The sequence below is a fragment of the Manis pentadactyla genome, chromosome 15, assembly GCF_030020395.1.
Source record: "Manis pentadactyla isolate mManPen7 chromosome 15, mManPen7.hap1, whole genome shotgun sequence".
Classification (NCBI taxonomy): domain Eukaryota; kingdom Metazoa; phylum Chordata; class Mammalia; order Pholidota; family Manidae; genus Manis; species Manis pentadactyla.
This window is the reverse complement of record NC_080033.1, coordinates 68,720,288-68,744,575: the sequence shown is the minus strand read 5'-3', so window position 1 is coordinate 68,744,575 and position 24,288 is coordinate 68,720,288. Positions and strand designations below refer to the sequence as shown.

The window sequence follows — 24,288 nt, the reverse complement described above, 5'->3', positions numbered from 1 at the left end:
GGGACACTTCTGATTACACACCAAGTTCTCATATGTTCATTTTGGAATTGTGAGGGAATTTAAAACTTCCCCCCCGGGAAAGCCCCTTGCCCCCTCCCACTGGCCAGCCTCATGACTGGGGTCCCCTGCGGCCCTGGCTGCCCAGGGCCCTGGCCAGGGGCTCGTGACTCCTCCCCCCTTACCGGCCGTGCCCACGTTATTGGAAGTGCCTCTGCTCTCCTTTCCGTGCTCTGCCACATTCTTGGAGTCACCCTCTGCAGAAAGACCAGGGCTCTGTCAGGGCAGCTGCGTCCGCTCCTGCTCGCATGTAGTGGCTCACCAGCCACTGCCTAATTAAGTCCACGTACTTCAGCCTGGCCTGGGGCCCTGGGCCTGTTTCTCACCTTCTCCCCAGAAGGAGGTCACCCTCCACCCCTGGCAGCCTGTCCCCCTCTGTGCCATGGACCCACTGCCCTGCCTACATCCTGGGCTGCCCCCTGCTCACTGTACAGGCCAGCTGCTGCCAGCCTCAGGATTTTCCCTCTTGCTCTTCTCTGCCCACTACGTCTTATGCTTCAGGCTGAACTTATATGCCCCCTCTTCAGGAAGCCTCCCTTGGCATGCTAGTCTAAGGTGTCCTTTTCATAGTCTCCTGCATGTGACCTCAACTGTCCTGGTCACTATTATCATTGAATAGACTGCCTGGACTCGTGAATGTTTGAATTTCCTGCTGGATATTAGTTGTATGATGGCAGGGACTGGGTCTGCCATGTTCACTAATACAGCCCCAGTCTCAGCACAGAATGAAGGGTAGTGCTTGGTAAATATGTACTGTAAATGCTTAATAAAGATGGATGGGTGAATGAATGGGTAGACGGATGGGTGGAAGGATGGGTGGATGGGTGGATGGATGGATAGATGGATGAATGGGGGTGGATGGATGGATGGATGGGTTGGTGGATGGGTGGGTGGGTGGCTAGAAGGATGGCATCCACCATATTTCTAGTTCCCTAAATGAAAGTAGGATGGACTTAAGCACTTCCTGTCCCAGGTTCTGACATCTAACATGAAGCCATGTTTTCCCCCAAGGGTCTCTTTGGCTCACACCTCTCCTGCCCACCATCAGACAGCAAGCATGGCTTCTACTCCATTTCCTAACTTTCCTACCCCTAGTTCCCCTTTTGTCCCTGAGGCTTCCCTGAGCTGCTGCCTCAGACCCAGCCTGTAGCCTTAAATGGCTCTTGCGCACGTGAGAAGCAACCCGGGGGGACTGCTCAGGCTGGGGGAGAGATTTCCATGGCAGACGCATCTGCTCAGCCCACCGCCTCGCCCCCAAAGGCCATCTGAGGGCACAAGAGCAATTTCCCTTCACAGCAGCTCAGACTGTGGTTCTCACAACAGTGAAAGGTATTTAATTTTCCTCCTTCACTCAGGAAATCCTCACTGCCTTTTTTAGAACCCTCTGCAAAGAAAGAGTAGTTTCTTCTCTTACCAGGGTATTCTTTGTAAAATTTGTGTCGTGGTAATCGCACGTCTAGAAAACAAGTAAGAGGATTAAATTCTTTTCAGAGAGCTTATAAGCCAAGACTATTTTCATAATGATTATTTATGTGTTACACTCTCATTCTCATCTAAGCATACAGTGGAATATTCCAGGGGCTAGATGATGTGTAATATCACAGCTGCTCTAAAGCAGAAGCAGATGTGAGAATCCAGTTCTCTTTGCTTACATATTATAGAAAATTGCAAAAATGTAGAACAATGCCAGCCTTCTATTTTTGTGTGGGAAAATGCAGCTCTTTTTTTAAGAAAAATGTTTCTTCTATTTAGTACACAGTGAGTTTATCATTATGTATTAAATTTTAAATACATAATGAGTTAATCATTGTCATAAAGGTTTCTAATGTCTCAGCTCTAGTTCCTAATAATGTAAACATCCTAGTCACACAGAGGAGTTCCCTGTGGGGTCCTCAATATTTTTTGAGTATAAAGGAGTCCTGAGACCAAAACATCTGGGAACCACACTGTCTTAACGGATGAGCCAAAACAGAATTTGAACATATTGTTCAGCACATACCATTGCAAAACATGTTCATGTGGGGAGTAAATGGTGCTTTTCTGAGTCTGTTCAAAGAGACTTGAAAGTCATCACTGCAAGTGACAAAGCCACTTGAGTGAGTCTTCATTCCACCCCTCTGGGAGGATTATCCTGGGACAGAAGGTCCTGCTCCTCCTGGAGATGGAGTTGTTGGAATTCAAAATGTTTCCAAACTCCAGTATAATTACCAACAATTACTGCTAAGTGACAGCCCCACGGGGACAAGGCTAGGGAGAATTTCATTTCCATTTCCATCTGGAATGCTTACATCATTCCTGTGGGAAGGGGAGAACACGCACATGCACGCACACACGCACGCCCACCCCCAGCATGCACACATAGGCTTTGTGACCAGCGGCCAGCTGGGGATTCCCACTCTGCTCCTCGTCAGCTTTATGTGCCGTCTGGGCAAGCTCCTGAACTCAAGCCCTCCCTCTTCCATAGTCAGATGACACTGGTGTACCTTCCTGGAGGACCTAATGTGCATGAGGTCCTGCTCTAAGCACTTTCCAGGTGTCTTCTCACTCCACCTTCTACTGGCTCTGAGCAATTCCTATTAAGACCTTCAACATCACATCTCCATTTTACAGATGAAGAAACTGAGGCTGAGAAAGGTGAGGATCCTGCCCAAGGTCACTTGGGAAGAAAGCGGCAAGATCCAAACCGTTCGGTGGCTCTGGGCCCACATTCTTAACCACATGTGATGCTGCCTTCCAGGGAGACTCTCCTGCAGGCTTGCCATGTTGTGTAGAGCCCCTATGAGGCGCTCCGTCACCAGAGGGCAGCGTGGGCACAGCCGTCTGTGCTCACCTCCAGCCTTCTTGGCACTGGTTGGCAGTTCAAGGGTAACCTGGGTTTGCAGGTCATATAACTGAGTAGCAAGACCAAGAGACGAGAAAGGCAGAGTAGCTCCAGGCCTTTCTAGTTAGGAAGATGACATTATAGCCCCGAGGACTTGGAACTTGCCCCTCAGCTCTCTTTGGAAAAGACTCTTCCTTCCATCCCTCAGCAGGTCCCCACAGGCCGGCCTGCCCCGGGGCTTTGTGTCAGAAGGACCGCACATCCCAGCCACCTACAGCGTGACTCAGCGTCTAGGGACAAACAGCGATACAAACAGTGGAGATGCTGCTCTGTGCTTCTGAGGCGCCAGGCATGGTCGGCATGAATTCCTCAGTCCATGAAGGAGCTCATCTATTAGTAGCCCGTTTTACAGATAAGGAAAAGGAGGCCCCAGAAGTTAGGCTATTTGCCACACGCAGCACTGGAGCCCAGCTGTCCAGCTGGAGAACCTACTTATCACCCCCAACAGCAAGTGGAATGTAGGGGAAAGCACAGGGAGGCCTAGTTGATTGATTCAAAACCTGTTGTAGACAACTTTTCAAAGTTCAGAATTCCAGGAACTAGGCCTCTTGAGAGAGTTCTAGTGTCTCCTAGCTGTATGATTTGTGATGACAACGATGCTAAATGTATGACCAATTTAATGTCTATGTCTTTCTTGAAACACTTCACTGAAATAAATTCTCAAATCAGAAAAAAAAAATGCTTTTGGCTGATGATGCATCCTGATGTCTCCTTGTGGCCACAGGGGCGCTGTAATAGCCTCGTCTTGGCTGAGGCTGCTGGGCTCGGCTCTCAGACGAAGAGGCAGAGAAGGGGAGCCGGGCCCTTGAGCGTGTGGTTGCCAAGTCCCAACGCGCTCATCTTTGGCGAGGCGAAGCTGCACCACCCGAGGTTCCATATTCTTCACCTGCTGCAATTCTTCCGACCTGTCACCCTCACACCTTGCATGAGGCACATGTGGGCTCTAGGCATCACCAGCGGTCCTGCTCTGTGGCCCTTGGCCTCCTTGGACGATCATGAACGTAAAGTGACACTCTCATGTGCTTCACCAGCCTATTGCCTTCCTCTCCAAAGACAGTCTAATGAAGTCACACTGGATGGTCCTAGCAGAGATCCTGGGGAGCTAAGGGCTATCAGGCAATTCAAAAAATAAATATAAGGATGCCGATAAAATATCTGATGTTTAGTGAGCACCTATTATTGCCTGGCTCTACCATGAGGGCTTTACATGTAGGGTTTAAATTAATCCCCAAAACTGCATGAAATGGCCCCATTTTACAGATGAGAAAGTGAGACTCAGAAAGGTGTGCAAGTGACCCCAAGGCCAGCCAGCTAGGAGGGGGCAGAGCTGGGGTATGCCAACTCGAGGGTCTGTGTCACTGCAGGTGGGGCGGGGAAAGGGTGGGGGACTCCAAAGGAGGCGCAGGGTGGCAGGACCTCCGGCCAGGCTCGGGCTGTGGTTTTCGCTGGTGGGGTCCAACCTTCCGTGTGGGTGCCGGGGGCGTGGGGCTGGGACAGGGAGCAGGAGCAGGCCTTGGGTGCCACACTCACCTGCCTGCCGGTGCTGCCTGACACACTGCCCACGGTTGGGGATGCCCTCAGCCACGTTGCCTAGGCTCAGGATGTGGCACTTGTAGCCCGAGGGGCAAAGGAGTGGCTCTGCCCCATCCTCTGTGGTGCTGCAGGCCTCTGCTGTGGGAGGGGCACACGTCAGTGAGCCAGTGAGCGCCTCTCATTGGCGCCCAGCTCCCAGGCTGTGGCTTGGGCCCCCAGGGGTATGCATACACACACACATGTACACATGCACACACACAGGGCAGCCCAAAGTCACAGGATCCCAAACATGCCCTCACGTGCCTAGTGACATGCATGCACACATGTTCACCCACAGACCCCAAAACACATGCTCATGCTTACAGCCACATATGCACACCCACAAATCCTGCCCATGCTCACACATGAGTCCTGGCATGCACATATAGAGACTCATATCAAAGCCACATGCACCCACGCATTCATACACTTCCTGATGCACACACATACGTACATAGGACATGAGCACACATTTGCATCTTCCCGTGAGTCCTAAAACACACATCAACACTCATACCTACAGTCACATGCCTTTGCACGCACAGAAGTATTCAGACTTGGCCCCAAGGACAGCCTCACAGCAGCCACGCACAGCTTCACACCCTAACGGGCAGTCACACACACCAGTGGGCACCCCCACCCCCTACAGTTCTCTGGGCTACTGGCCTGCCTGTCCTTCCTTTCAGGAACTGTTCTCCACCCACCCTGGAGGGAAACTCATCATCAGAGAGCAATGAAGCCCTTGTTATGATTTTAGGGACCTGGAAACCAACTCAAGTCACTTTCCTCTCCTGGGAAGGAGGCCCCAGGCCTAGGGAAAGCCAACCCCTGTGCTGTCCTGGGAGTGAGAGCCTGGCCCAGCCCCAGGCATCACCCTTCTGGGTTGGGGTGGGAGTATCAGTGGCCTGAGTGTGAGGACAGGATCAGAGGCAGCCCTGGCTCTCAGTGTCCTGGTGGCAGGCTGGGAAGGAGGGATCCCGCCTCTGACATCAGGTCGGGCTCCTCCCTGTAGGTACCTTGCAATACCTCCTCAGGGCCATCCAGAAGCCAGCCGTTGCCACCCAGCCATCGAGGTTTCGGCTGCACTAGCCAGTCTAAAACTAACAAAATAATACATAGTTAAATCAAGACCTGCCTCATGCAGCTGAGAAACGCCCCAGCCCCTGGAGGTCAGTGAGCCTGTACTTGATGACACACGGATACATCTGCCATGTCCTTTTAGTAACAGAGCTGTTGAGTTTCGACCAGGCACTGGGTGGCCAAGCTGGAGACCACATTTCCCAGCCTCCCTTGTGGATAGGCGTGGCCATGTGACTGTCTCTCTCTGCTTCCCTCTTCCTGCTGGGAGCCACTTTGACCACAAGAGCAGCAGGCTGGAAGGTCCCTGGGTGACTGTGGAGCAGAGCCATCTACCTGCCAGGGCCCACCTGTCTACTCAGGCCTATTAACCTGCAGAGGCATGAACAGCTAATAGGCTGGGCCTCTTGGATCACAGGTCTTTTTGTTACAACAGCAAAGCTTGTTTTCTGACCAATATATTTTTAACAGAAGAGTGACCCATGCAATAGACTGCAAGGTCTTCAAAAACTCAAAGCAGGGGTTGAAAGCCCAAATGCCTTCAGGTGGCAAATAGGTCCATAAATGGAAAAAGCGGGCCAGATGGGACCATGGCAACCCGGAGTGTGTTCCTGCCTCAGTGGCTCAGCCGCTGATCAGCTCTGGTCCGCCATTCCCAGTGTTCCTGGAGCCTCTAGGTATTTTTTTAAAAGACACTTTAAGTCTATATTTAAAAATATATACTCTTCTGATGGTTAAATGTTGGCTGTTAATCTTTAAAATTTTCAAGCACTTGGGAGATCAAATAAATCTGGTCTGGGATCCCATGTGTTTAGGACCTCTGCTTTAGTTTGACTCCAAAATAGGATAACAATAAACTGGCTGATGTGCTCTCTAGCGGCTTTGAAAGTACAGAGGGGGGTATTAGTAAAAATTGCAGTTAGTTTTTTCTGTAAGTGTATGAGGTCCTTATAAGGTGGTTGCTCACAATGGGCACATGGAGACAGCACTGAATCCACCAGCAGTTTGCAATGTTCGGACTAAAGGGCTGACATGACTGGGCTCTGCAGCCACTCTTTGCAATTTTCTGGTTCTTCCCTCCTTCTACCACCTCAGACCACATGATAAAGATGTTTTCAATGCTATTTTTTACCAAATAGGAAATGTATTAATATTTACTATTTGTCTTCTCGTTTGCCTTGATCAAAGGCTTCTGAAGAGCAGGGAAGCTTGCTGTATATTTTGCACTATTGAAACTTGGTCCAGACCTTCCCTTAATTTTCAGACCCCTATGGGCCTGGAGGTCCAGGGTCTCACTGCTCTGTTTCTTCACTAGAACTTTCTGGAGTTACCTGATAAATAAACTCCCTGCAAAAGGGACCACATCTGGACAAAGATCTGAAGACGTGAGGAAGTAAGCTGTGTGGGTGTCTGCAAGAAGGATGTTCCAGCAGTGAGTGAGCCACATATGGCCCAGGTGACAGAGCTGGGGCCCCATATCCCTGCTCTCGGGGCCTAAGGCCACGGACACTCCTACACAGTCAGAAGGCTGGATCAAAACTCTACCTGTGCCTGCTCTGTGGCCTTGGGCAAGCAGCTCTGCTTGTCTGAGCTTCAGTGTCTTCAGATGCAAAATAGGGCTGAGAATCTTTCCACTCCTGGGGCTCAGTGAGCATTTAATGAGACGATGTATGGAAAGACTACTGGGAATGTCACGGACAGTTGCACAGTTTGTGTATTGCTCAAAAGCACCTGGCCAAAGTGGCAAAAGAGGCTAGAATCCCTATGCCCTGTTGCAATCCATAGGAGCACCATTTTGACCCTCCCACCCAGAGGGGGGACTACCTTCTGTGCCTTTTCCACCAGGAGGGAGCGCCATTTTGTCTTTCTTACTAAAGGTCCTGTAGAAGCCAGCCTGGCAGGGCATACCGGCCAGTCCCTAGAACAGAGGCCCCGCTCAAACGCATGGTAGACTGCAATAATGAGCATTACTAAGGGTGCTGAGTCCCATGTCATCGCTATGACCTCACCCCAAAGCAAACAAAATGTGGTCATTCTTGCTTCGCCTTGGAAGGAGGGATTAGGGCGACTGTCTCAGAGCCACCCTCAGCAGCTAAGGTCTATGGGAACCGTAAGCCTCTCACTGAAGGGTGCAGTCCACGCAGGCTGATGTTATCTGAAGGCTCAGCTGCAAGCAGAACCGAGAGTGGTGGAAACGTCATTGCCCCTTTCTACCCAAAGGTGCACATTCCGGCACCTTTTCTCCACCCAGGAGACATAGCTGCCTATCCCCCCCTCAGTGCCCCCTACAGGCTTCCCTTCCCTTCCTTCCCGGTGTGGCCCCGCGGGCAGGGCAAGGCGGTTCCCCAGGCGCCCTCCGCCCCCCGCCCGCCCGGCCCTACCTGGCGGGGGTGGCACGGCCTCCAGGCAGGTGTAGGCACAGCCGTTGAAGCAGCAGCGACGGTGGCGCGGGCACTCGGAGTCAGCCTGGCAGCGCGCCACCTGGCAGGCGCCGGGGGGCAGCGAGCGCGGGGGCGGCGGGCAGCGGTCGGCGCGGGGCTGCAGGGCGGCCGCCCCCTCGGCCTGCGGGGAGAGCCAGCGTCAGCAGAGCGGGGCTCCCACCGCGCAGCCAGCCCAGCTCGCAAGCTGAGGAACAGCCCCAAACTGAAATGCCCGCGCCCATCCACAGCAGAAAGGGTGAGGAGATCTGGAGAGCCGTTGTGCGGGAAGCGTCTGTCCCGGTGTGTGCACGTGCGCGCGCACATGTGTGTACGGAGAAAACGGGGCCTGTGTGTGTGCCTGTATGGATATACGCAAACGCGCACAGATGCACACGCATCTATTTCTATACAGACGTCTGTATTACTTATAATCCACATATTCACGTAGTGCTTTGAGAATTGACAAGCCACACACAGAATGGGCAAATTCACACAACTTGGATAAATCTCAGGGACAAAATAGTGAGGGAGAGAAAAATCAGCTCACAAGAGAACACAGTGTGATTCCATGTATATTTTTAGTCCACACACCACCAAAGCTGATGTCTGCGGTGAGAAGTCAGGAGAGTGGTCGCCTCGCGGGGGTGGGCACGGTGCCCGGGGACCTGTGTGTGCAGGTTGTCCCTGTTGCACTTTTTGATACGGGTGCTGGTTATGTGGGGGGTGTTCACTTTGTGGGGATTCATGGAGCCGGACACATGATTTTCCCACTTTTTGATATTATGTTTTAATAAAAATTTGACAGTAAGTTGTAGTACTTAGCATAGAGGAAATATGGGCATAAACCAATTAAATAAGCATTAGGGAGGTGGGGTTGGGAGAGTTTGTCACACCAGGTCACCCACCCTGGGTCCCTCTGACACCAGGCCCCATCCATGCTGGTAACTCTGCTCTGCTTTTGGATTTGAAAGTGGTATTTGGGGAGGGGTGGGTCTTACACTTCCCTACACACACACATACACACAGACACATACACACACACACACATGCACACAGAGTTAGCTATAAAGTAGGTTCATTGGGAAAAAGCACATGGCTTGGCCTCCCTCCTGGCCTATACCTAAACTGTTCCTGTCATCTAATTTCCTATTTAGACCCCCTACCCACACCACTTGCACACCTATACAGACTTCACAATCCTCCCCCCTTGTATTGTCCAAAAAACAATACTGCTTGTCTGCAGACTGGAGTAGTATGCAGCCATTAAAACCTGCCCTTCGCCTGCTTATGAATGATTACCAGGATATCGTAGTTCATGAAGAAAACAAAGGTTCAGAACAGTTTGCATACTATGCACTTAACTGTATTTTAGAATGCACGTTAGGACACACATGTCATATATCTATATTGGTATAGGCCTAGAACATTTTTGGAAGGGTACACAAGAATACATGAACTGTTATCAAAGATTGCCTTTGGAAAGAAGAATTAGGTTTTGAAGCCAAGGGAGATTTCATTATACATTCTTTTGCACTGGTTCAATGTTTTTTTTTCAATTTAAAGAAAACAATTAAAAATTTTTAAACAGAAGTACTTATGAAGAATTTTTAACAGAAAAAACACCTATGATACATATGTTCATTAGTTTAAAAAAAGGGTGCTTACAAACTCCATGTGCTGTTCACAATGCCCTGTAGGGGGCGTCAGGCTACCAAGCACAGGTCCCCACCGGGCTCATCTTGGAATGGGTAGAATCGCAATCAGTGTTTTCGCTCCCTCCCAGGGAGCCCCAGGGGCTAAGGCTGGTGCAGGAGGAGGGAGAAAGCAGTGACCACGTGGGGCGGGCACAGCCAGGGGCGATGAGGTTCCTGGCCTCACCCGGCTTCCCGCAGAGAATTCATCTTTTCCCCCTTATATATATAGGTCACTTGATTTGTGAAATATAACACTGAACATAAAGCCAACATCGGGCAGATAAGGAAACAAAGGCTTCGGGAGACAGTGGTTCACCCCCAAAACAAAGAGGAGACCAGAGCACGGCTCTTCAAACTCGTGGTTCAGACTTCACCATCCCCTGCCGAGCCTGGCCCCTCTAATTCCTGCAGCATCACGAATAATTTTCAAGTGCAAACAGGAGCCATAATCCACTACTTTTCTTCACGGAATTGGCCCCATGTTGTGCCCACTCCCCTCCATTTTAATCCTATCGAATGCGACAGCTGCCCCTGCAGCCTTCAAAGCTGATGCAGAATGCCGCATGCGCGGTGAGAGGGGATCCGTGGCTTTTCCGCCCAGCCTGTTTTTACATTAAGCCTCATTTATAAAATTGTGTGGAACCTGGAGTTAAGAAGTGAGACATTTTTTGCCCACCTCCTGAGGCAGGAGTTAGTGGGACACAGGCAGATAGAACTCGTGGCCCCTGGGAACTAAGAGCAGGGCTTCACAGTAAACAAAAAACCATTTCCGGGAAAATTCAGCCTGAAATCCCCATCTCGGGGCTGGCAGCAACTCCAAGCCTATCATGGGGGTTTCTTCCTTCAAAGAGCTCCAATCCCGCCGAGCCATTCGAAAGTACTCTTAAGTAGATAGACCCCCGCCTTGATTGATTATGCCCTGTGCAAATGAAGCATTCTACTTTTGGCCAATCAGGAATGAATTGCTCTATGCAAATGAAGCATTGTACTTTCAGCCAGTCAGGAGTGAGTTGTAATGTCATTCGTTCAGTTGCCTATCAGGTATGGACAGGGCATGGATTTCCTCCTTCCAGAAGCTTATAAACCCCTAGACTCAACCCCCTCAACAGCATCGTCTCTTGGAGCCCCTCCTGGCTAGCAGGATATTTTTCCTTTTGGTTCCTCATTAAAAGCTTTGCTGGTTGCTCTGTACTCTTGTCTGCTGGCTTCATTCTTCATTGCCTCTGAGACATGACCCTGGGAAGTGCAGCATCTCAGCCAGTAACACTTCAACACCTCCCAGTCCGGTGACTTCCTAAAGGCAGCCTCCCACAGGGTGTAGAGAGAGATCAGTTTTAAATGCACCACTGCTCTCCAAGGAAAACTCAAATGTCATTTCTCAGAATTTGGAGAGAACAGAGACAAGCACCTGAGACATCAAATCTCCCAAGTTATTTATCATGTGACCAAAACAACAGATGGTCATGGATGATAAAGAACTGATTTCACTGAAGCCCCGATTAGAGGATTAAATGTTTTGAAAAATATTTCATGTCATGCATGATGATGCTCAAAGAGGCTTCTAAAAAAGGATGTTTCCTGGAGTTCTGAGAAAGAACTGGTGTTTATCAAGGAAATAAATGAATCACCCTTCAGTGGCATCCCACCTGGCTGAGGGTAAAGTGTTAAAGGCCAAAGTCCTTGGCCTAAAGGTCAGACCCAAGCTGGCTGCCTCCATTCCCAGCTCTTGCACTTACCTGATTCCTCCCACTGGCCTCCCCCTTGCTCAGTCCTATCCACTCAGACTGGCCTCTGAAGTTCCTGGAACATGACAGCTGGTCCCACCTCTGGGCCTTTGCACAGATTGTGCCTCCCACCTGAAATGCTGGCCTGGCTCAGCCCACACGTTCCTCAGGTCTCCACTCACATATGCCCTGATCCTGTGCCCCTAGGTCCCTAGGCCCTTCTCTTGGTTTTTGTGGCTGTGACCCGGGTAAAATTGCAATATTTCCAGAATCTGTCACCTGGTCTTAGTCCATTTCCATATCAATAAGTGTTTCTTCCTGCAGCCTCTGGAGAGAGAAGCTGTTCTCTCCTCCCCCATTTTGCATAATTGGTCTGGTGCCTGTCAGTTACCAGGTTCCGCCTCACAGAGTTCCTTCCAGAAGGGGTGGGCAGAGAGGCGAGTGCACTTTGGGTCGGGAGAGACGGGGAAGTGAGAGCAGCAGCTAGCGGGACAGATGGAGCCGGCCCTCTTGGGGGCAAAGAAAGGGTTTCTCCCAATCTAGCTTTTCCCTTGACTGATTTTGGTCACACCAGTTTATTTGCCCGGGGACAGGAAAACACTTCCCCCAGAGCTACAGTGGCCCTGCCTCCAAAACATGAATTGGAGTCAGCGGCCTCACTTCCTGAAGGTTTGCGAAGACGCCTTACTCCTCCTGACCTTGGAGCCTTCCCCTGCTGTCCCCTCCGCTCAGAACTTCCCCCACCTCTTTGCCCAGCTGATCCATCCTCTAAGGACAGAGGGACGAGGGCCCATGACCTCATCCACAGCAGGGGCAGAATTGAGCAGGAATTTTCCCCAGCCTTAGGAATCACGCAGGTCCAGGTTGGCACCTCATAGCTGTTGTGATCGTGTTAGGCAGAAACGTAGATATGAGTGGGTGAAGGGAGAATAGGGCCAGTAAAGCCCCCTAAAAGGGACTCAGAGGGTTAACCAGATAAAATTAGAGAGCCAGAAAAGACTTACTGAGTCAATGACTTAATCAGGTGAAGCTCCTAAGGCCAGCAGCAACTCGGAATGTCTGGCTAGTCCCCAGATAAAGCAAAGTATCTGAGCGCAGCCCATGTCTTCATTGCATCAATTAGGTCATGCCATTGTAAAATTTACTTTAGCCTGCTAAAAGACCCAGCTTATTATTTAATTTAACCTATATGCTGTTTTCTCCTCTTCTTCCTGCTCTTTAATCAAGTAACTTTGTAACAGGGCAGGAGACAGACCTCGGAAGTGTAAGTGTAAATAAACCTATGTGGACAAAGAATGCCAGGATCCCGACCTATGTAGTCACCTAAATAACCCTATTCTTAAGACTAAATTCCAAAGGAATTGTAAGTCACCTGTCTACATCATGCTTTATGCTGACTCCTACCAAAAAGCCCTATAAAACTCCAGACCTTTGGGGCGTCTCTTCTCTGAGGCACCCCACACTCCCTTTTCTTCAGGTGTGCACCTTTTTGCCTTAAATAAACTTGTCACTGCTCAACCTGTAATGTTCTGTGCCTGCATGTTTCCAGTGGTGTCTTTGTTACTTTGTGATTTCCTTCTATCCTCCAGACTTAAGCTCAAGTTTTCACTCTGTCTCTGTCCTATTTCCCGTAAGTAGGAAGGGGTTGCAGGGAGCTTTGATTTGGGGTTGCAAGTTCCCATCACCTGGGTGACCTGGACAGAACTGCAGCTGTATGATCACGCTCTTTAGTAACTGGCCTGAAAATCTCCTTTCTTTGCCTCTGGGAAGTTCTCAGAACACAATCTCACTCCATCCCGTGCTCTGTGGCTCCCTGTAATCCTGGGGTGATAGGGACTCAGTTCCCACGCCATGCAGATCCAAGTGGACACCAGACACCAGGTGACAGTGGCTTAAGGAGTTGGCAGGGGATGTGCCTCGTGCAGCAGTTCAATGAGCTTCCCTTATCTCTCTGTTCTTCCTTGCTCTCTGCCACCTGCAAGGAGCCGTCACTCCCTGCTACGTGCGCTTGAAGGAATTCCTTCCTCACCTCACACTCTGACTTCCCTGACTCTCCAAACCGAATTGCTCCCCAACAATCCCACAGGAAAATCAAGGACTTGCCTGAGCCTCCATTTTTCTCATGTGCAAAATGGCACCAAAGTCCCACCTGCTGCAGGCATTTGGGAGGGAACGAGGCCACCCCAGCACCCCTGGCAGTGCGGCTGCTGGTATTGTTACTACTTTTCTCATTGCTGACACGCTGGCCTTCCCAGCCCCTGGTCCCATAGCCAGGGATCGGTCACATTCTGTTCAGCACACTTCTTCATCCCTCCCGGGCTTACTTTCTTCTCCCTCCTCCCTGCTGTCCACTCACTCAAAGAGGATGATTTGGGTTTGCTGGGAAGGCAGCTACAAAAGAAACTAAGAGGAGGCCCGATCCATAATAATGTCAGGGCAAGCAGCATCTATTAAGCTCTTAGTGTGTACTGTGTGCCAGTGCTATGCTAGGTCCTCGCATACTGAATCCCCACTGAATCCTCAGCATGACCCTCTGAGGCCACTGCTGTTATTAACCCACTTTACTGATGAGGAAACTGAGGCACAGAACCATTAAAGGCACTTGCCCAAGGTCACACAGCTGGCAAGCAGCAGAAGCAGGATTCGAACCTGGATCTGACTGTGGGCGTTTCTGTCCTAGGAGTCTGGGTCAGGGAGCTGCTTCCCAGCCTTGCCTCCTGCTGCTTCAGCTCGGGGCCTCTCCGTTTCCCACAGTCCTGCCTCCTGCCCACCTGTGGACCTGGTCCTACACCTGCCCCTCCAGGTACATGCTCTGGAGAGAACTCATCCTGGCCCATACCCTCTGGAACCCCAGCCAACCTGCCCTTCACTGTCACTCAGACAGAAGTAGAATGGTGGCATGTCAGATCCCTGGCAAATGTGGCAGCTCACCCCAGACTGACAGTATCTTTCATGGAATTTCCAGAGCAATCTGTGATTTCCATTTTTTATCATCCTTCCCACTAAGGGACTGTAGGAGGGCAAGTCCATTTCCAAACAGCTGCTGAACATATGTTTATGGTACAACTTAGGCAAGAACTTCCCAGTTTTGCATGCTTACTTGGATAAAAATTACTCCCTTAAGGTTTTTGACCTGGTGGCTTTTTTTTTTCATTCCTCAGGGAGGTATTTTTGGAAGCCTCTATAGGTTTGCAAAGCCATTGTGCTGCTGATACCCGAAGGAAGGCGGCTAGGGAAGCATTAGTTCTGGGCTCCTTCGGCGGGAAGCCCAGTTCTGCCAGTCCAAGCCTGGATTCCACTGGAGCCAATGACCTGGATGTCAAACCAAAGAAAGCCAGGTAAATAAATAATGGCACATCTGCTCCTGGGAACACGAGAGAAGCCTTCAAAAAAAGGACACAGATCTGCCGTATTAACACAGTCACCACATATTGTTCGATGGAATACACGAGGTACAAAACAGTGTAGATAAGCCAAAAAATTCCATGCATTGTATGATTCCATCTATATGAAGTGTCCAGAATAGGCAGATCCATAGAGGCATAAGCAGATTGGTGCTGCGGGGGGGCTGGCGCAGGGATGTGGGGAGGGACTGTCAGTGGGGGCAGGGCTTCCTTTTGAGGTGGTGGATGTGTTTTAGAACTAGATAGGGTGGTAGTTGCCCAATACTGTGAATGTGATAAATGCCTCTGAATTGTGCCCTTTAAAATGGTTAATTTTATATTATGTGAAGTTCATCTCAATAAAAAAATATTTAAACAATATGAATAACATACCATCAGGAAAAAAATGTGCACTGAGTATAACTGCTTCGTGAAAAGTTGAGGCGCACACACACCAAACATCAGCAGAATTTATGTCTCCGAGGAAGAATTTAGATAATTTTTTATGTATTTAGAACTTTCTGTTTTGTCTGAATTTCTTTTTCAGTACAGGTTATTTTATAATCAGGAACAAAAAATTAAAACATTTCCATTTAAGGAAAAGAAATCTAATCTCCCAAGCTGCCCCACTTTACCCATATCCCTCTCCGGGTGCTTCCCACCCCTTCATTCTGCGTGTAAGAGCTTTACCCTTCTTCGGAATGTTCCAGTGATTTAACAGCTAGACCAATAAAAGTGCCCCCCAGGACTGGTTTGCTCGGTGAGGGAAGAATTTTCCTCTGAGCATTACTTGCTCTTCCTCTGGAATTTGGACGTCAGAGATCTAAAAATATGTCTCTCCTTGGAACAAAGGGAGTAAAGGTCAGTGTGGGTTGATGAATGCCATTTCCTGACGCCCGGGACCTCAGCACTAGGCTCTGAGGCAGAATCTGGTGCATGGTCAATGGGACTTCCTCGGAGAGGTGCTTAAAAACCTGGGACCTCACTCTAGGGACAGCCCCACCTCAGAGCACCCCGAGAGCAAGGCTGCCAGCTCCACTGACTCCTCCAGTTGACGGGCACCAAGCACTGCCGTGCACCTGGAAGGCTTTTGGAATTTTCCATCCCTTCTGTCCTGTTCTGGAAGGTTTCGACCTCATTTATTCATTCATTTAATGGTATACTCGTAGTTCCCAGGCCGACAACATGCCAGGCACTGGGCTGAACCACAAGACATTGTCCCTGCCTTCACATGGCTCATCTTTGGGACAAGTGACAAACACTAACCCATCAACACACAGATCAAAGCAAATAAATGGGCTTTTTTTTGGTCATCTGCAAAAGCAGTTAATAAAAAATTAAACAAAGTCACAAGATAAAAATAAATCATGCAGATAACAATGATGGAGCTAAAGGCTATGAAGGAGAGGTCAGGATGGTTATAGAAACGCTTTAGGGGACTCCACATGGTGGTCAGGGAAGGGCCCTCTGAGGAGGAGGCCTCAAAGTTGAGAGTCAGTGCAGGAGGGAGCACTCCGAGTGGCCTCCTGGGGTGCTGGGGACGCAGGGGGACCACCATCCCTTCCCCCGGCTGCACGGATGCCACGCACCTTCAGAATCCCTAAGGTCACTTTGGTTCCTGCTTTTTGTGTGCGTGTGTGGTAAAACATATAAGTAACATTAAGGTTTGCTATTTTAACCATTTTAAAGTGTATAATTCAGTGGCATTCATTAAATTCACGAATCTTGTGCAACCACCACCTCTATTGAAAATGCTGACATCACCCCAAACAGAAACTCTGATCTCATCTGTCAGTTCTTCCTTATTCCCTGCCCCTAGCCCCTGGCAACTCTAATCTGCTTTCTTTCTCTATAAATTTGCCTATTCTGGACATTTCACACAAATAGATGATACCATCTGTGGACTTCAGTGTCTGGCTTCTGTCACTCGGCATGTTTTCAGGGCTCATCCACACTGTGACATGTGTCAGGACGGCTCCCTTTTTCGTGGCTGAGTAATATTCCCCCGCATGGCTAGGCCCCATGTTGTTCATCCCTTCTTAGCATATGGACATCTGGGCAACAGGACTAGTTTCCCTCTGCCTCCCACCTCCTTCTCACATGCATGCTTCCCAATTATAACCACATGGGGCCCTGGATGCTTCTTCCCTTATTCATTTTTTTTATTACAATCTTTTTTTATTAAGGTATCATTGATATACACTCTTATGAAGGTTTCACAAGAAAAACAATGTGGTTATTACATTCATTCTTATTATCATGTTCCCCCCATAACCCATTGCAGTCACTGTCCATCAATGTAGTAAGATGCCAGAGTCCCTATTTGTCTTCTCTGAGCTACACTGTCTCCCCCATGACCACACACACACCATGTGCAGCAATCCTGATACCCCTCAATCCCCTTCTCCCTCCCTCCCCAACCACCCTCTCCCACCTCTCCCCTTTGGTAACCACTAGTCGCTTCTTGGAGTCTCTGAGTCTGCTGTTATTTTGTTCCTTCAGTTTTGCTTCATTGTTATACTCCACAAATGAGGGAAATCACTTGGTATTTGTCTTTCTCTGCCTGACTTATTTCACTGAGCATAATACCCTCTAGCTCTATCCATACTGTTGCAGATGGTAGGATTTGTTTTCTTTCTTGTGGCTGGATAGTATTCCATTGTGTATATGTACCACCTCTTCTTTATCCATCCATCTACTGTTGGACACTTCAGTTGCTTCCATATCTTGGCTATTGTAAATAGTGCTGCGATAAACATAGGGGTGCATATGTCTTTCTGAATCTGAGAAGTTGTTTTCTTCGGGTAAATTCCTAGGAGTGGAATTCCCAGGTCAAATGGCATTTCTATTTTTAGTTTTTTGAGGAACCTCCATATTACTTTCCACAATGGTTGAACTAGTTCACATTTCCACGAGCAGTGTAGGAGGGTTCCCCTTTCTTGGCATCCTTGCCAGCATTTGTTGTTCCTAGTCTTTTTTATGTTTGCCATCCTAACTGGTGTGAGGTGATATCTCATTGTGGTTTTAATTTGCATTTCCCTGATAATAAGCGATGTGGAGGATCCTTTCAGGTGCCTGTTGGCCATCTGAACTTCTTTGGAGAAGTGTCTGTTCAGATCCTCCAACCCTCCTTATTCATTTCCACCTGGAATTAATTTCAGGACTGGAACCCTGGGGTGGTGGGGGAAGCCAGGCCCAAAGAACAGGAAGTGATTTGCTCAAGGTCATCCCCAAAGCCACACTATTCATCTGCTTTTCCTTCCTCCCACCTACCTGTCAGCCAGCCGGCTCAACCCCCATTCTTAAGATGTCTCTGAGTGCCTGTGAGGTGCCAGGCTCTGTGCTAGGCCCTAGCTTCTGGCCAAGCCTGCAGTCGGGTCACTCCACTTGGACCGGCCACTTCCCCTCTCTCTAGCCCCAGGCAGGACCTGCGGCCTTGGCCATGAACAGTCCAGGGCCCCCTGAGCGGCCCCTGTTCCTCTAGATGGAGGCGTCTCAGTGGCCCTGCTGATGGGGGTCCTGCAGGGTGGAATCTAGCATCTTCCAAGAAGCAAGCAGGGTCCCCAGGACTCCGGTGTGGTGACAGCTTCCCCCATCCTGGCCGGAAGGGCCTCGCCTGGGAGCTGTCCACCCTCAGACTCGCTGGTTCCAAGTAGCAGAAGCTGACTGTGCTCCCAGCAGCGGACTGGATGAGGGTCTTATGGCTGCTGTAATAAAACACCGCAAACTAGGGGCCTTTAGACAACAGGAACAGGTTGGCTCACAGCTTTGGGGGCCAGAGTCAGAGATCAAGCTGTCAGCCGGGCTGGTTCCTCCTGGAAGCTGAGGGAGGATCCGTTTGCTGCCTCCCTCCCGGCTTCTGGGGGCGGCCAGCAAACCCGGCTGATCCTTGGCTGCAGACACACCCTCCTGGCTGTCTGCCCTTGGTCTTCTCCCTCTACATCTCTGGTTCTGTGTCTCTTCTCTTCTTACAAGCTCACGAGCCATATTGGATGTAGGGCCCACCTTACTCCAGTATCTCCTCATTTCAGTTAGTTACATCTACAGTGACCCTATTTCTAAATAAGATCACATTTACAGGTACCACAAAAAGGGGTTAGGATTTGAACATAACATTTTTGGGGGTGACAAAATTAAACCCACAACACGGACCTGACACTAGAATTTTAAGGCAGGGAGTATTCTCAGGAGGGGTCCAGGAAGCTCCAGCAGGGGTGGGGGGAGTAAGGCGGGGAAGGGGTGGGGGTCCTCTGAGGAGTGTGAATACACAGGGGACCTGCTCAAACCCAAGAGAACCTCCGGGAACCTACAGAATGCTCTTGGGAGGTGCCCAGCCAAGGAGGAGAAAGCCAGGGCCGCTGTCCTTTACACACAGTAAATACTCAGTGAAGAACTGGTTTTTTTGTGCTTCATCTCATGCCAGGAAAGAAAAACCAAAAACCCCAGCTCTGCAGAACTGGCAGATCGACCCAGAATGGCCACTGGGTGATCCACAAGGGCTCCACCTCTGTGTTATCCGGCCTTGTAAATATTTGGTTCTGGTTTTGTGGTTTTGCTTTTTTCGTCTTGAACAGTGCCCAGGTAGAGAAGGTGGCTCTGTGCCAGGCCCAGAGCTGAAAGCTCTCTGCGGTCTTCACACCGACTGCAAAGAGGACACTGCTGTTTCCCATCCTGTAGATGGAGAAATTGAGGCTCAGGGAGGAGAAGCCTGCTCATGACGAGCTCCTATGGGCCTCTGTGGGAACAGGAGGCCGTGTCTTCCCCTGGGGCACTGGGTCTGAGCCCTGGCGGTAAGCCGACCACAGCGCTCAGGCAATCCCCTGGGCCCCCTCCACCCACCGGGCCGAGGTGAGGGCTCTGAGAGGGTGTGAGGGGCACCTGGTGCAGGGGGCTCTCCCAGAGTCGCCTCGACCCGTTCCCACCATGCACAGGAGAGTTCAAGGTACCAGCCCCAGGATGCTGATGAGGAGCTGGGAGGAGGGGAGCCACCCCCACTCAGGGCGTGGTGCTCTTGCCACCCAGATGCGGTGCAGGGAGAAGAGCAAGGGGCAGCGAGTCATCAGGAAGCCATCCGTCTCTCCAAGAAGCGCTCCCTTCCTTCCTCTTGTAAGTTTACATGTTTTAATGTTTAGCAAGAGCTCTGTTTACCTCTTGGGAGTGGGTACATGCTGGCTCCAGTGCACTGCCGGACACTCGGCCTCTCCTCGCCCCGACCTGCCCCCCAGCCCCCCGAGAGTCAGGGCCAAGGCCCAAGGTCTGACTCAGCTTGGGGACATGGGAAAGTCGGGCCTCTGAGTGTGGGGGCTGCTTCCTGTTAGTCCTAAATCTCCCCTTTCTCCCACTGACATATGCATGGAAGTTAAAATTGTAAGCACAAGGGCCCTGGAAGCCATCTGGTCCTCTGCCTTCATTTCCTAGGTAATGACCCAAGGCCCAGAGAGGGGCAGTGAGTGACCCAGGGGCTGAGCAGCTCATTAGAGATGCGCTGCAATGAATTCCTGGGCCTGGAGCCCTGCCCAGCCTCCCTATTCTCTGAGCCACAGAACCACAGCCTGGCTTTCCCTTGGGGCCTGCTCTGAGTAGGTTCTCCGCCCAAACCTTCTCTGCAGCCAGGCTCTGGGAGGGAAGCAGAGGCTGCTGATGGCCAGGGAGTGTCGCAGCCCAGCCAGGGGCAAACACGAAGCACTCGTGTCCTGACACATGGTGGCTACAGGCAGTTTGGTTTCTGAAGCCCACCCAGACCTGTGTTTTAAAAGAGACTCCCTCTCACCCAGCCCTAACCCCCACCCTTGAACATTGTCCCCAACTCCCCAGCCTCCCCATTCCTCCCAGTGAGATGTCACGGCACTGCTCCTACGATAGCTGATGTACTGGGAAACCCTCTGTGGTCCTAAAACCAAAGTGCTACGTCCCCTGGGGGACGGAGTTGTCCTGCTGGACCAGCAAACAACAGGGAGCAGTGGAACGCGGGTAGGATCTCCCTCCCTCCCTGCACTGCCCCGTCGGGAGCTCCCAGGTGCACTGTTTCTAACTCTGCACCTCTGCCCACATTGAGTCTTCTTCCCACAATGTCCTCCTTCCTCCTAATTCTTAGCAATTCAAGACCTAGTCAGGTCTCACTGCTCCAGGAAGCCTTCTGTGACTGCACTATCTCATGTGAGCTCCCCCTCCTCCAGACACCTACCACTCACCACTACTTTTCCACTCCCAGTAGCCTCCACCTCATCTGTGGAACATGAGTCCAGAAGTCTGAGATTAGCCTCAGTACAGTTTCAAGCACCCCCACTGTGCCCAGGGTCATTAAACATTTCCCTCTCCCACTTCTCTACTGGGAAAACTCCTATTCATCCTTCAAAGCCCCAGGTTGAATGCCCCCAACCCTGGAAAATTCTCCCTGACTCTCCTGGGACAAAGCTGCACATGTTCTTCTGTGCTTTCATTGTATTTTCCTGTAATTCACCATTAAGAATGTACTGGTGTGGTACATGCACACAATGGAATATTATTAAGCCATAAAAAGAAAAGAAATCCTGCCATTTGTAATATGAGTAGATCTAGAGGGTATTATGCTCAGTGAAATAAGTCAGGCAGAGAAAGACAAATACCATATGATCTCACTTATTTGTGGACTGAAACAAAGCAAAACAGAATGAACCAAACAGCAGCAGACTCACAGACACTGCGAAGTGACTAGTGGTGACCAAGGGAGAGGGGTCAGAGCCGGTGGGGGGAGGGAAGGGGGATTAAGGGCACAATACTTAGCAATCACAATATCAACTGGTCACAGGGACGGTAGTACAGCACGGAGAATATAGTCAGTGATTCTGAGACATCTTCCTATGTTGACAGAGGGTAACCGTTCTAGAGGGGGTGAGGATTTAATAATATGGGTAATGTTTAACCACTGTTGTACATTTGAAACCTATATAAGATTATGTATCAATGATACTTCAACTTTTTTTCAAAAGAATGTCTTAGACACTGACTTAGTGGCAAGTACGAGGCAGGGCAGCAGGAGCACAGCGGCGAACGAGCAGCATCAGTCTGCGCGCTGAGGAACCTCTACCCCACCCGGTGTGGCGAGCACCTACTGATCTCAGTTATTTAATTAAAAGCCAGCAAGATGCACTGAGCACTTGCTTGGCGTGTAAGGGCTTTGTGCATCCTGAGTCATTTAATCCCGAGAGCCCGTGTTCCCTCCCGGAGCCCTCGGTGCCCCACACATGAGGAGGATCTAAAACCTCACCCTCACCACACCCCCTCTCTCTCCTGGCTCCCGTCCTGTTTTCTTTCTTTCCTTGGCACTTGTCACCAAACACAGTCCATTTCCTTTTATTCTCACTTCCCCGGAGTGTGCTCAGTGTGCACCCCCGGAGGAAGGGAGCTGATGTCTGCCTCCCCACAGCTTGGGCCAGTGCCTGGCACGCAGGGGTGATCAAGCATGCTTGTTAAAAAGAACACATCATGCTGTCTTTTGCAGATGAGATTGCTGGTGCTCAGAGATGTCAAACAACTTGCCTGAAGTTGCACAGCTGGTGAGCAGCAGAGCCTGGATTCAAACCTGGTCACCTGGCTCCAGGGTGCATGCCTCTGGCCACTCACTAAGTTGTACCCTTCGTGCTGTCATCACATGTCACCCAGCAGTCTGCCTGACTTAATCTCTGTCACCCTAGAGAGCGGGAGCTGGTGTCCCCATCTTGTACCCACTGGACCCCACACCGCACGTAGCCCAGAGAGCTTTCCTCTAAATGTTTACTGAATAAGCAAATAACCACAGGAATAATTACACTTCATAAACACTTGCCTATTGATTGTTGAGACATAAAACTCAGCTTTAAGTCCTTGGACTCTTAAATTGGGTGCTGTTTGTCAGGAGAAAGTATACTCTCGTAGGCAAAAGCATGTCGCTACCCCCCTGCACACATCTGCACGCCCTGTGCTTTTTCACCAACAGGCAAGGAGCCTTCTGAGGGCGGTGAGTCCCCTCTGCCCACCACCCAGCTTTGGGACACCCAGAAAGGAAGACGTCTGTGGGGGCGGGGGATGCACACACAGCATATACAGTGCCTGGGGGCCGCCCGTCTCCTCCCAGCCTCCCTGCCTGGGCACTTACGTGGGACTTCTCAGCCAACTTTGCGTGTAGTGCCCGTTTCCAGATGTTCTTGGCTGAACCGGCTTCGGGGAGAAGCAGCAGGAAGTACAGAGCCCAGAGGACCTTCCTTCCGCCTCTGCCCATCCTGTAGCTGGTAACAGGCATTTCCTCCCAGATGTTCAGAGAGGAGGGGCCCTCTTACCGGGTGGGTCCTGTAAGTGGGGTGAAGCGCACCGTCTGCCAGGCGGCCTCGGCTCCACTCAGCCGATCCCTCAGGTCATGCGTCTGCGCCCAGCACATGCCCCCACCGCACCCCACCCCCGATGGTGGCCAGCCCGCCCCATTATTTTTAGCTTGTCCTATAACATCTGGCCCCAGAAACTCCAACCAAGACGTCCGCAGCTCAGGCGGTTCAGATGGCAGGAGGAGGGGGCACTGGGCTTGCTTGGAGATGTGGCTGGGAGTGGCCCTGCCACACTGGGATAAGGGGCACTGCCTTGCAGGCTGGGGCGGTCCCCCCAACCCGGGAGGTGTGCCGGCTCAGGGGACTGGGAGACCTGGCCCACGGTGGGCGGACACGCAGGGGAACCAGTCCAGTGGGACAGGACGGTTAGGGGCTCGCAGCTGTGACCTCATCTGCCTCTTGAGCTGGGCTGACAAACTGCCCATAAAAGCTTGTTTGGAAGATGCAGCCAAGTGGGGATTGGCTGAACGCATGGCCGTGGGGAGAGGACGCACACCCGTGAACCCTGGGAGCTCCTCTCCGGTGTAGGCATGTGGACAGTTACATCGTGTGCTGGGAGAGTTCACTGACTGTGCCCGTGAAGTGTTCCATACACACAAAAGTGTGCTGTGAGTGGGTGTGCTTCATACAGGCACGGAACGCACCGGGCTCAAACTATATTCTGTGCCTGTTCTCAGCAACCCCAAGACAGGCAGTACTTTGATGCCCATTTTACAGATAAGGAATCTGAGGCACAGCACTTGCCTGAAGTCAGGCAGCAGGTAGCAGGCACCAGGTGAGGTGGAAGGGACCGTAGCTCCAGGCTCAGACACCCCTGGCCACGTCCGGGTTCAGCCTCTGTGTCTGTGTGATGCAGGGAAAGCCTCCCAGGCTACAGAGAGATTGAACCCCAGACTACATAGCCCAGAGCTTGGCACACAGCAGGCGCTCAGTACGTGTTCTACAGTTGAGATGTCAGGTCCACAGAAGCATTTGCACCACAAGGACCTAGGTGTCACTCTGTGACCCATCAGTTAGCTTCTTGCAAACATTAACTTATAAAAACGACCCTCTCAAGTCCTCAGTAAGAGAGGGGGTTTCCTCAGGGAGCAGGGAGGGGCTGCAAGTTCCCCATGGGAGGAGGAGAGCTCTGAGAGCAGTAATA

The 24,288-nt window shown here is 50.8% G+C and overlaps 1 protein-coding gene across 1 annotated transcript; it reads right to left on the bottom strand.

Moving 5' to 3' along the window:
• Nucleotides 1-196: 196 nt before the first annotated feature.
• Nucleotides 197-23,256, bottom strand: WFDC1 (WAP four-disulfide core domain 1). Its single transcript, XM_036909394.2, is given in 7 exon segments — nt 197-222; nt 225-254; nt 1,472-1,513; nt 4,469-4,609; nt 5,527-5,610; nt 7,969-8,149; nt 22,922-23,256. Coding segments are annotated over 7 exon segments (648 nt in total). The 5' UTR covers nt 23,066-23,256.
• Nucleotides 23,257-24,288: the final 1,032 nt, after the last annotated feature.